General features: G+C 34.9%; 1 protein-coding gene across 4 annotated transcripts in view; it reads right to left on the bottom strand.

Moving 5' to 3' along the window:
• LOC116172090 (retinal guanylyl cyclase 2) overlaps window positions 1–13053 on the bottom strand; it is an 88908-nt gene that overhangs the window by 67720 nt on the left and 8135 nt on the right. For all 4 annotated transcript variants that reach the window (XM_031489220.1, XM_031489221.1, XM_031489222.1 and 1 more), the window contains exons 3-4: window positions 11192–11340; window positions 11015–11138 (exon numbers count right to left, since the gene is read on the bottom strand). In XM_031489220.1, coding sequence (XP_031345080.1) covers window positions 11015–11138; window positions 11192–11340 — 273 coding nt within the window. The remainder of the gene's footprint in view (window positions 1–11014; window positions 11139–11191; window positions 11341–13053) is intronic.

Below are 13053 nucleotides of genomic sequence, written 5' to 3'. Positions count from 1 at the left end.
GCTAGAAAAGCAAATACAGTTATTGGTGAAAATTGATTTTTTGTTTTCTAACCATAAAAGTGTTTTAAATTTTTAAACCAGATGTTATACGTGTTTTCCGAAATTTCGGAAAAATTTCCATTAGAAGTTGAGCTTATTGTTACATTTAAAAAATACAATGAATGGAAAATCCAGGTGAAAATCTCTCCTATTAATTTAAATTTAATTAATTGACAAAAACTGTTCAATGTACTCCTTTATGAGAGTAAACACATTTGCTTGTTAATGAATATAAACCTCGAAACCAGAGACAACCGTTATCAGAAGAAATCTTTATTGGATTTAACATCTGCACCAGTCGGGTTGCTGTATTGCTTGCTGAAAATCAAGGTCCAGAGCTTGTACATTGTAATTAAGAACCACCTATTTACGAGAAGATCCATTTTTGCAAGGTTATTGCTAATCAATAGGGTGATTTGGTTAAATTATCAATTATTTTAAACAATTTAACCATTTTATTATTTTGTACATTAAAGGTAACTTTTGAATTTGGTTTGGGCTACTAGATATAGAGGTGTGCATCTAATTATGTGCGTATTTGTCAAATTTAGGAATTTTAAAGATTTCTAATTCATAAGCCATTTCAATTCAAATTACGTAACAAGGGTTTAACAGAAGATACCTGTTTATTGTAAACAAATTCATGTTTTACAAATGAAAGTGTATATGGAAGTTTTGAATTACTTTCAATATACATAGACAGGGTGGCACAACGAAAACGATACAGACTGTATAACTCGTAAAAAAATAGTTTTGGGGAAAACGTCGATTTTGGTTGGAACTTAAAAATTTACACCCCTGGCGTCAAACCCTCTATAAGCAGGGTAACCACTCCGTCAATTTGGATCGAGTGACACGTCTTTGGAAAGGGCTTTTAAGTTCCTACATAATTATGGTTTAGCGACTTTTTTGGCAGATACATTTGACTGTGGGGTTCAGGTAAATATAACGAACTATGTAACATTTACTTAGGTACTCTGGTTCACTGAAACAAATCGTATCAGTATTTTAACATCAGTACCTAAAAGCATCTTACATTTTGCAGGTTTTATGAGTCTAAATTTTTTTGGTTTAGTTTTATTATGTTCTTTTTCCATGGTTTATGTTGTTATTTGTCATTTGACACTCTTTAAGTCTTTATGCTTCAAATGATTCACCCAAATTTGAAAATAAAACCATACGCTTGTAGGAAATTCCAATGACGTGTTACTCGTCCCAACGTTCAATTTAAAATTATTGAAGAAGGGGGTTGACACCCGAGGTTTTTTAGTAAAAGATGTCCCCCTTCCAAGCAAAATCGACCTGACTGCGCTTTTTGCAAAAACTGTGTCCTTATTATAAATAGTGGAAGAGAGAAAACTACCCTTAAACAGCTTTAAAGAGCCCCTATATAAAAATAGTGACAAAAAACTATTTTATAAAATGTATTCGTCTGCTAGAATCTCTATAAGGGGTGGCTGAAGAGAGAGAGAGAGAGAGAGAAGAAAGGGATGGACAAAAGAAGAAAAGAATGCTTTATATTTATATTATATTTGCATAATTTTAAGGAACAAAGTTGCTATTTACAGGTTTTTTTATTCTAAAAATGGATTTATTACTCGTTGTCGGAATCGCTATCCAGTGCGTCGTCAGGAATCAGTAATCACAGTATGTACAAAGCCCTGTATTTGTATAAAAACAAACGATCTTTTATTACACCTATTTCCTAAAGCAATAAACATTTGTTGTGAGACAAAAGCTTTTTAATGGTTGTATTCTTTATACTGGTTTTTTCGTCAAAATATGGTAACGTATAGGCTCTGTACCATTTTGCCTTCTGGTTCTTTCCGATGACCCATAACATATAATTATCAAAAAACCATCCCTCGTAAAGTTTATGAATGAATTCATTACCTTTATTAACGATGGTGGTTATTAATGAATATTAAAAACACCCAAAGGCAAAATAGGTGAAAACTTTTGGGAAAAATCAAGATCTGAGGCGAAGTTAACCGATTGCCCCAGAAAATGCCCACTTTTTTTCGAACGCGCTACGTGTAATTTATATTTTTTATATTAAACCTAGTGGTGTTTATATGATTATAGATCTACAAACTATTTTCTAATCCTTAGGTAAAGGGTGTAACGAGTGGTTTTATTTCGCGCCGAATTTCATTAAAAAATTCGAAATTTCTTGTCATGATAGTGCAGGTCACCCTGTATATTTCATTATTTGTTCCGGTTAGAAAGTTTGTGATCATTTATGTTTGGGCATTTCGGTTCGCTCAAGACTATGGTACGATAGATTTAATCTCGCTCAAATTTAATTTCGTCGTGGGAAGATTGCAAAGTTGATTGACGTCATCATGAGTAATGCGAGTTTTTGTCGTTCGTTCCGAGAATAGGAGCGGATATAGCACCCAACCACCCAGGGATCAGGGGTCTTCATTCGTCAGCAGAAAACCGTGAGATTCGCTTACGCAGCAGTTTCGTGGAGGCTGATGACGAAGCTAAAGTGGTTTAAGTTTTTTTTATCTAAACCAATGGGAGAATTTCTAGTGGGAGCCATTTTTTGTTTTATGGTAATTTGGGTGTGGTTTTCTCATTTGAATTCTGAAGAAGGGGATAGTTTTTGAAAGACTCGCGGTTAGTACGTAAAAGGGTCAACACGTACCCTGAGCGATCGTTTTGGAGCACTTAGCGTTTTGAGCCGACGGATTATTTCGGTTGCTCCGATTTTGCGTGCTTCTTGCACCCCGTTTAGAAGTGTTATTCTCTTTTTGCGTTGAATTTTTTGGCAACGAAAACCCAGGTTCCGATCAAGTGATATTTAGGCGAACCACTTGAGCTTCACACCAATTTACTTTGGATGCAGTGAATAGCGTTAGGATACGTTGTGATTTCCCGAGGATATATAAATCAAAGTGCTGCCCTATTCATCAAGGCGCAGATATTCGGGATCAGCCCCAGGTGGAATTTCCTGCCGTCGGAACGTGACCATAAAAAATTGTGTTCTGCCGTGCCGCTAACTTAAAAATCCGTCTCCAGCAGGCGAGTCAAAGTCAATAAACTCTAAGAGCCGGTGGAAAGAAATAGTAGGGGTCACTGTGTTAAATTAAATACCCCTGCTGTGTAGAAACTTTGGCAACTAGCCGTTTCCCACTCACCACGCGAAGAATTTCCTGGACTAAGATTCCGTTTAAATACTACACTTTGCTTTCGTTCCGAGGAAGGATAGGCACCGTGGATTTTGTTTCCGTGTGTTAACTTCAAGCAACCCCCTAGGAAGTCACAGAGACCTAAGCGTCAGGTTTCACCACACCCACCCTGTACCAGTGGAAAGAGCAGTTCACAAGATCGGCTGTACAAATATTGTAAAGGTTAGTCTAATTAAATTTGTAACGTTCTGTAAAAGACCACTTTTTGGTAATCTAGCTGTAGTAAAACTTGATGTTATTGTCTATAAAGTCCAATGAACGATTACCAAAGAGTAGGATAAATTCTGTGTTTATTTAAATAAGGAAGTCCCAGCTCACGCTGGAGTAAAAACAATTACCTATTCTTAAAATTTTCAAACTGTAGAGGATGGCCACTCCTTGAGTAAATTAGTCTAAACTGGTAGGATTTTATTTAGTTTAGTTGTCATTGTTAAGCTACATTTTTATGAGTAGGAGAGAAGAACTGCTAGATCCCGGTATTTTGTTTGTATAGGTATATAAATAATGTAAATATATTATCTACTTAGCTCCAATGTCCCTATTTCTTTGACGGAGAACTAGGGGAAAGAAGAGAGGAGTAGGAGTTGCGTCAGGAGTCTGGTAGGCGGCAGGTTAAAGTTGGTACACAGTTTCTAAAGAGTTAAAAGCCCACCGATTTGAGTTAGCCGGAGCATTGAATTTTTGTTTGTAAGCAGCCTGAAAAGAAAACGGTTTGCCTTGCCGGGCGGAACCGATGGTAATTTTCAAGATCAGAAGGAACCCCCGTAGCAAGGGGGTTGCAACCCCTATCTTATACTTCTTAATAGTAAATTCTGTTTTAAATACATAAACACAATTAACATTAATATCAAACTTGGCGTAAAGTTATATTTAAGTAAAATTATACAGTATTAAAAATTACAACCCCTCAGGTAGTGGTGGGGCTTCCTAATATTAATTTTTTTAGTAAAACACAGTATTTTTTATTATATTAAGTAAGCATTAGTCAATTTAACCAAAAAAATGCAATTATTTAATAATATATTTAAAAGGACAGTAAGGGTAGTTTTGAGATATAAATTTCAGGGCAATCATTTTCTCAAAACTTATGTCCCATACATTATCAAAGCTATAGTCTGGTTTTCACTAACATTCTCAACTATTATGTATATGGACGCAGAAACATGATTGCTTCAAACAGGTAGGTAAATCTGAAAATTGTTTCCTTACCTTATTCGTTGCGAGCACGTTTGTAGACGGACATGTTCAACTGTAATTCATCGCTTATAAATTCAATGTCGGTTTAATTGCAAAAGTATTATTATATTCTGGCGATTAACTGATGTCGAGTAATTATCGAATGCTGCGTGCATTCGGAATAGAGCTCTCTTCGGGTGCTGGCAATTTCTTCATTAAAAGTGAGATTGATTGTTGCATTGTTAACTCCACATTTATATGGATTTATTGTCATTTGCAAGAGGAATAACTGTTGATAGTTCATGCAGATTTGGGAATTGTACCTGTTACTTTAAATAAAGTTATTGGTTTATTTCGTTGCGGGAAATTGCAACTAATTTCTTTTGTCGCTTTCCTTCAACACTTCCCAAACCAAAACTGGGTGGTGCTCAATTATCTGTATGGAAACTTGCGGCCAGGCGTACTAAGACCATTGTATTTATAAACGAAAATACAATGCTAAGACTTTATGTGCCCTACCGAATTAGCGACTGTGCAGTATCTATGTCCTTTTAAATATCTCTGGACTAGCTGGCTGTTTATGCGGCGGGTTTGGATGTGTAAATTAACTTATATCATTATTAGTTTATGGATCCACTTCGAATGGAACAGACTCCGAACTGATTACGACAATAAAAATAAGTTGAGCTTATACCCGCATATTTACCACAGACTATCAATAAATAAACTTTTTTACGGCTTTAAACATGAACGTTGCTGTCCCATACAGATTTCCATTTAATAACGATAAATTTCATGCAAAAATATATAGGAAATCAAACTGACGTTATATACGCTTCTTTCATTATTGATTATATTGTAATATTTAGGCATCCCGCCATATATTACCCTATAGTGCGGGATTAACTTCAATTACTCCCCGGCCTATTAGTATCCTGATGTATTATAAAAGAAACGAAATTCGAGATCCCATTATCCTTCTTATCCTTTGACGTCTATAGCTATTGGTTTTTTTGTGACGTTGAGGTTCGTGAAAAGAAAATGAAATATTAACGCATCTCGCCATGTATGAAAACATCCTTTTCAACTTTCCTGACGGAGACGAACGAAATAAATTATCATTTTAATTCCAGTCTTGCTCTGAATTATAGCTAACATTTGACATATTGAAGGAAACTTTAATATTTGAACTGGGAGTCTATATTTTGCGATTGCATTTTTCCTAAAAGATTAGAAACTGTGTAAATAAATAAATAAATAAATAAATAAAAATATATAAATAAATAAATCTTGTCAGCTGTCAGGAGTATTAATGATTCAATATCAATACATTTCAATAAGTGCACGTTAGACACAAACCAAGTAGTTAAAGGAAGTGTCTTTTTCTTGCAGGATCAAGTTTGAAATCATATTCATTTTATCTCTTTTTTTGGTTTGCAAATTTTTAGTAGTAGTAGCATTCGTGCACTAATGGAAAGACGAACAGACAGACATAATTTAATCTTTAAAACGCAAAAAAAACACAACATTAAGCTGGTTTATGCACTTCGTCGACCAATAAATTAGACTTGGAAACTCTTCGAGCATGAGTCCCATGGGATAACTGCAGCCATAGTAGAGTTACTGACCGAAAGTCGATGCTTAAACGCCATCTTTTGGGAATAAACGACAGGGGAGACTTCATTTTTGAATTGGATATTGCGACGCGTTCCTCTAATTGGTTATTAAACCAGAATTTATTTTTGATTTGAATTTCTTACCCTTTGTGCGCTTTCTTACTGCTGCAAACGCAGTACAAACAAAAATCGGAATAGGTAATAAGAGGTTGATTGAAATTGTAGAGAATGTGCCTGTGTAAATATATGTGAAGACGTGCACGTTGTAAACGTATTTGATGTGACAAGGATTTTCGAGAGATAGTAGTGTTTATCCAGTGTTTCATACGAATTATAAGCGTATAATCCAATTGTTGAGTAGGTAGTTAGAAACTCAAGATCAATTTTAGCGCTCTCGCCTCTTTAAAAATTCACTCAAGCCGATTTTCTTTTTAATGAATATTTAAATGAGCTGCCATTTCGCTGATGGTGAAATGAGAATTGTAACGAAGTGAAAGGGAAAATGGAATCAAAACAAAGCTCCGGAACTGAAAGAAATATTATAATTAAGTGACAACTAATTTTTTGAAATTTATTTTGGGAGCGCGTTAATGTTTGGATGGCACATGCAGTACACTTAAAATGTAAGTAATTGCTCCATTTTACTTTCGAGTAGGATCTCTTACACAATTAATAAGTTGAACTTTCTTTGTTGTGGATCGATCGGAATGTTTCTAACTCTCTAGTGTTTTCATTAGTATAATCGTACCATTAGACGCACAAATGTCTTCGTTTGAATATAAAGGGAAGTTTTTAATACATAGAATTAGAAGATTTTCCATTTTTACGACCACGAAGGAAATAAAATTACAAATTTGCCAAAGCAAAACGTGGCTGCCAAAGGTGGGAAAACGGCTAACACACCCAAAGAAATGCTGCACTGTATTTGAAACGAGGAATCGGCAAAAGGTCGTTGGTTTCGAACGACAAAAGAAATTAGAAAAAGAAGAAATATTTTCTCACCCATCACCTGGACCTGGAAACATTTATTTAGAACAAATTAAAGAATATAATCTTATAGAATAACAAGAGAATACAGAATAATAAGGAAATGACTACCATATACTACCATACTACTACCACTATGATACAACATTACTATTATGATGTAATAAACTGCAAAGATAGTAAAACAATACAAGAACATTGTTGCAAGCTTTGCTTGGGTGAACATTAAGGTGGCGTTTACAAAAAGTGCAAAAGTTGCCTTGCGATTTCCTCAATTACTTTCTTTCGAGGTAAAAAAATGAACTTCTGTTAACGACCGATGGCTGCTAAAGGTTTAAGGTTGTGAATGAAGTTAAATTTGATAACAAATTATTATCAGTGTGTGATAAAAATGAAAGATATATATTTTATATGGGAGTTTTTTAAGAACTTCTTTTCTAAATAACGGCGAAAGTCATTCTTGACGAGCGTCAGTTAGAAAAATATGGAAAACCTTTGAAAATGAAAATAAACTGATAAGTTCTTTAAGGGTTTTGGCACATGATGAATTGAACTAAAATATTTTCAAGATGGCGCCACTTCCGGAAATACCGGAAGTAGCCATCAACTTTGTTATTTTAAATAGGGATCCCCTATTTTTTCATTTTCATTTTCGGATTCTACGTCGAATTTGGAGTACAACGATACCCCATAGTTGACCCTTTGCTCCAAGAGCTTCGTCGATATTCAAGTTTTTATGTCAAAAATTGAATTTGCAGGGGTAATTTTAAAAATTTATTATTGGAAAACGGTGAGAGATAATGCAAAATAGTTTTCAATACTTTATTAAGGAAAGATCGAATTTTCTTATAGTATACGAAACCGTCTAAAAAAGTGAGACTACGTCACTTTTTCAAAGCTCTTAACTTTTAAATTTTTAAATCCATAACCCCATTTTTTTAAATGGCACCCCCCATTTTGTTCTTCGCCGTTGTTTTCCTTTTTCCCACACCTTTAATTTGATACAAAATGTGAAAAGCTGCTTCAAACGGTTTCCGAGATATTCCATGTTTTAGTTACTTCTTGTAGCAAATTGATAAAAAAATTAATCCGCTTGATGTTATTCTTATATTCTTATAGAATGTGGCCTGTAGAATCCATAATTTCAAACAGTTCCAAGATCGGACTACTAGATCAAAAGTTACAGCCCTTTGAATTTTTTGTCGAAATTGATTTTTTGCCCATAACTTTGATTGAGACGTCTAATCGAAAAAGAACGAATCGTTTTGGATTCGAAAAAGTACGAATCTACGCACCCAAATTAATAAGAAAAAGTTTTTTCCCGAGAAATTTTGGTGCAGTCGATTTTTGGTAAAAAAGGAAGGTAATAAACTGCTTTTTTTTGCCCAGAAAAAAAAATTGTCTCAGATCGACCGGAAAAAAATATTTTCTTATAGAATGTGGCCTGTAGAATCCATAATTCCAAACAGTTCCAAGATCGGACTACTAGAAGTTACAGCCCTTTGAATTTTTTGTCGAAATTGGTTTTTGCCCATAACTTTTGATTGAGACGTCTAATCGAAAAAGTACGAATCGTTTTGGATTCTACGCACCCAAATTAATCAGAAAAAGTTTTTTCCCGAGAAATTTTGGTGCAGTCGATTTTTGGAAAAAAAGGAAGGTTATACACTGCCTTTTTTTGCCCCGAAAAAAAAATTGTCTCAGATCGACCGGAAAAAAAATATTTTCTTATAGAATGTGGCCTGTAGAATCCATAATTTCAAACAGTTCCAAGATCGGGCCACTAGATCAAAAGTTACAGCCCTTTGAATTTTTTGTCGAAATTGGTTTTTTGCCCATAACTTTTGATTGAGACGTCTAATCGAAAAAATACGAATCGTTTTGGATTCTACGCACCCAAATTAATAAGAAAAAGTTTTTTCCCGAGAAATTTTGGTGCAGTCGATTTTTGGTAAAAAGGGAAGGTTATATGTATACCCAGAAGGAAGTTATTGTGGAAACAAATTTCCACTCTTTCAATGTAAACGCCACCTTAAGATTTACATCCCTAACGCTACATTTGGTCATTCGAGCCGAATTGCACTAGTGACTAGGACTTACAACTCTCCCGCTATATTTGGTCCTTCGATCCATTCGACGAATGAATACCGCGTTACCACAAGGGTTCCGCTCACAGTGAAATGCAACATTTTGAAGTAAGTTTAAGTGCCCAAAAAAGAAAATATAGAGATGGAAAGAAAATATAGAGATGGAAAGGCTGACCAGGGAGCGGTTCAAGCTCGCAACGTTCAGACAATGCCACTCCAATTGGATTTATAAAATCAGTTTTCCATTTAAAGTTAGTTTGTGCAAAATTCAAGCAAGGAAATCTCCAAACTCATGGATCCGCTATGATTAACGTAATTTGTGTATTAAAAGATTGTGTCTTTGGCGTTAAGTTAGGAGCAATTCATAACGACCGTGGACACGAACTTGATTTAGTTATTCTGAAATTTATAGCGAAAACAAAAACTAAACATAGTAAATCATGTAAAGGGAAATGTAAATTGGAACTATTTCACTATTTCATTTATTTTTCATCAATAGGTAGGTAGGTATCTAAAACTATATGATCACTTTGTGTTTAATTTTGGGAGCACGCAGTTTAAAAAACAAGTTTTGGGGCAATTTTCAGAAAAATAAAGAAAAAAGGAGAAATCTTGAGTACGTCACCGTAAGATTTATGTCACGGGCTAGCTCGGCTGGGTCAGTTAATTATTCACTTTGAAAGTCAAATTTTATTTCAAAGAAGGGATGGTCAACCCCCTTTATCTGCAAACCCGTTACTGAATAGTCAGAAATTGGATATCGGTACTCCAACCGTACGGATATATTTTTACGATCCATTTGCAACAATGTAACTCGTCAGTATAATCTTTGTACAATATGATTGTGTCTGAGAATTTCAAGATGTTCTGTAAAAATGCGGTAAACGAACAGTGAATGCGAATGGGCGAAGTAATAACATACCGAGTGATGAGTTGCGAGACGCAAAATAGATGGTAAATATGTTGTAATTTTCCAAATAGAAAAATCAATCATTCTGAAGGCAAACGAGCGTGCGTATATTTATGATTAATCCGTTTTCAGTTCTAAAGGAATGCATCAGTTTTTTTTAATTCAAGGAAGGAAATGCGCTGTTGCATAGTCTTCAATACTTTATTGTAATTGTAATCGACTTTCCATCCTCACCGTACGAGCAACTCGCTTTCTAGCCTCAAAAGCCGAGATGTAATGTATTCTAAAATCTGTCTAGGAAAAATTTTATTCGATTAAATAAAGTACCAAAACCTTCTTACACACAAATGCCAACCACAAAGTGTTTGAAATTTACCCGTCCGTAACTGTGTTTGCTTAAAATGTGCGTGATACAGAGTTTTCCTCTAAATTAAGCTAAGCAAAAAGATGGTCACTCGTCTGTCCCATACTGCCCACATTGTAACTGACACAAGACACACTTTACTTAATATAAAATCTTCTCTTCCCAGTAATGGCTAATTTCTATCAAGGCTCAACCATTTTCTGGGTTGTAAAATTCATTCATTCCACCTTTATGAAAGCAGGGTATTAGGAAAACCCTTACTTTCCTAAAATAGCTTTATGATTTTATCGTTGGGGTAGAATGTTTGCCTTATAATGATATCATTTTACAGTCAATATTTATGAGTGTAATTACCTAAAAAAATGGTTTCATCTCCGCATTGCGGATTCGCAAATACAAAGAACGAATTCAAAGTGAAAGAGAATGTACAGATAGAAATGTACGTATTTTCACTGAAAACAAGTTTATGAGTATTATGTTATCTTGCTCGTGTAATTAGACATCGTTTCACTTTATTTTTCGTAGTTCGAATTACCTATGTTCGAACATCAAAGGAAGCGCATTTCAACGTGCACTAGAACTTTTTACAATGAGACCATCAGAAAGCAACGTGTAATTAAACAGACGCGGGTACTTACCGCTTGAGATGATTGCAATTGATCGCCATTTCATTTGCGCGACGCTTTGGGCGAACGTTTCGGCGATGTACGTTACCGATGGGCTAACTCTGTAAGCGTCAGCCTCATCATCGTCCTTTGTATTCTGCAAACATAAACAAGCGTATAGAGCAAAAAGAAAACGACGCGGATTATTACCTGAGGGCAGTTCCACGTAACCAGGGTTACGTTATGAAATTTTGCCATAAGATAAGCCGAGGAACACAGAGACGGTTTCAAAGACCCCAAAACGTATTCTTTGGAGCTCGATATTATTTCCAATATCCTTTGATGTTCGCTACAAATATCTGGAAAAGAGAGAGAAATTGCTTTCGGATTTTCTAATATTTACAACCTAAATAAAAAATACGGAGCGGAATTAGTATAGGTGTGCGAGGAATTTGTTTTATTCTACAGGCTTACCGCTGCAATTTAATTGCAATTTTTCTACTCATTGCGGGATAATTGTAAGCGCAATTAAACATGTTCTGCATATTCCTGCATATTTGGCCCACTTTGCATTAACGTGACTCAGTGAATTTTAATGTTTAAATAATCTTATAAATTCATTCTCGTAAAATGTAAAAGGTTACGACCAAACAAATATGTTTGAAAATGTGTGAAAAATTTCGTTATGGTAAAATACAATCCTAAAGCTCATTTTATACGCTCAAAGTAGGTGAAAAGCGCACCTCATCATTGTCGAAATGAATTTGAGAATGCTGGCGATTGATGTGGCTTTAATCTTAGCCATCTTCCACCAGCAACCCCCCAATATGAACTGTTCTAATTGGAAGTGACGGGCCCTCACCGAAAAATGTACCTACTGAGTTTATGTTACACTTTCTGCAAAGGGTTCGTAATCCATCCTATTTTTCCATAGGCCACAATTTACAGTTTGTACTTGGTGTAACACATTATTTCAAACTTTTTGAATCTCCCTGGTTCATGTAGGCTATTACCTTTCACGGTTTCAAAATAATCAACAGTTCATTTCTTATGGAGATGAAAACGACAATTGTCGACGATATTCACAAATTTGTGTACGAAATTGTCTATAATAACTGAAATGTTTCTTTGTTTTCTTTTTGATTAAAGTGACTAAATTTGAAGTAGTTGCATTAAGTTAATGTGCGCTCATAAAAGTATATGGCGGAGCGTTAGTGCAATAATAAAAGCGCAATGTTCTTTCCACGTTAAACTTTTGTACAAATAAATTACAGGTGCAACGATACTCTTTAATTTTTAATCTTTAAAAATAGTTATTTGTTTCATTAGTACAAAAAATGTCAGTTTTCGGGACGAGGAAGATAGTTGCTGGACGACGCGTTAGCGGAGTCCAGCAACCTTCCGAGTCCCGAAAACGCATTTTTTTGTACGAATAAAACATAAAATTTTTTCTCCAACCCCCTTTACTTCAAATTATATTCGAATTTAGATTCAGTCACAGTTTCACTACTATAGTATAAGGACTTCTGCTTTCTTGTCCTCACGTGTCATGCCACTGTAGTTTTTAGGTTAACTTATAACCTATTCGTTCTAACTTCTTACTTCTCACCTCTCGCGACTTTGTAGGGAGCAAATCTTGAGGTAGCACGTTCTGCCGTTTCTATAATCTCTGGCGGAGTGCAATCCATGTCGCTATCAGTTTCAGTCATTTTATTGTATACACAATTAATATTGTTATATTTTGTATTGAAATAAAATACTTACCATACAGTTTTTTAATTAAAATTAATTGCAATTAACTTTTTCAAATTTTGAATTCAAAATGACAGATAATAGTGCAATGGGTCTGAAGCAGTTGGCGTTACGCGTGACGGCGGGTTGTATACGTATTAAAATTACGTTCAGGGAATATGTAAATTACGTTACACATGGTTTAAATAAAAATAGCGAGCGTAAATCATTTTCAATACATGTGCATACGTATAGGTAACATCATTATTTGCATTGAATATGCAAAAATATTTGATTTGTATGTATAGAAATATCTTACAACCTGCAATGTAAAACGATGT

This window comes from Photinus pyralis, unplaced genomic scaffold (genome assembly GCF_008802855.1).
Source record: "Photinus pyralis isolate 1611_PpyrPB1 unplaced genomic scaffold, Ppyr1.3 Ppyr1.4_LG5, whole genome shotgun sequence".
In the NCBI taxonomy this organism is placed as follows: domain Eukaryota; kingdom Metazoa; phylum Arthropoda; class Insecta; order Coleoptera; family Lampyridae; genus Photinus; species Photinus pyralis.
The sequence above is the reverse complement of the archived record's forward strand: the minus strand, read 5'-3'. Positions and strand labels throughout refer to the sequence as shown.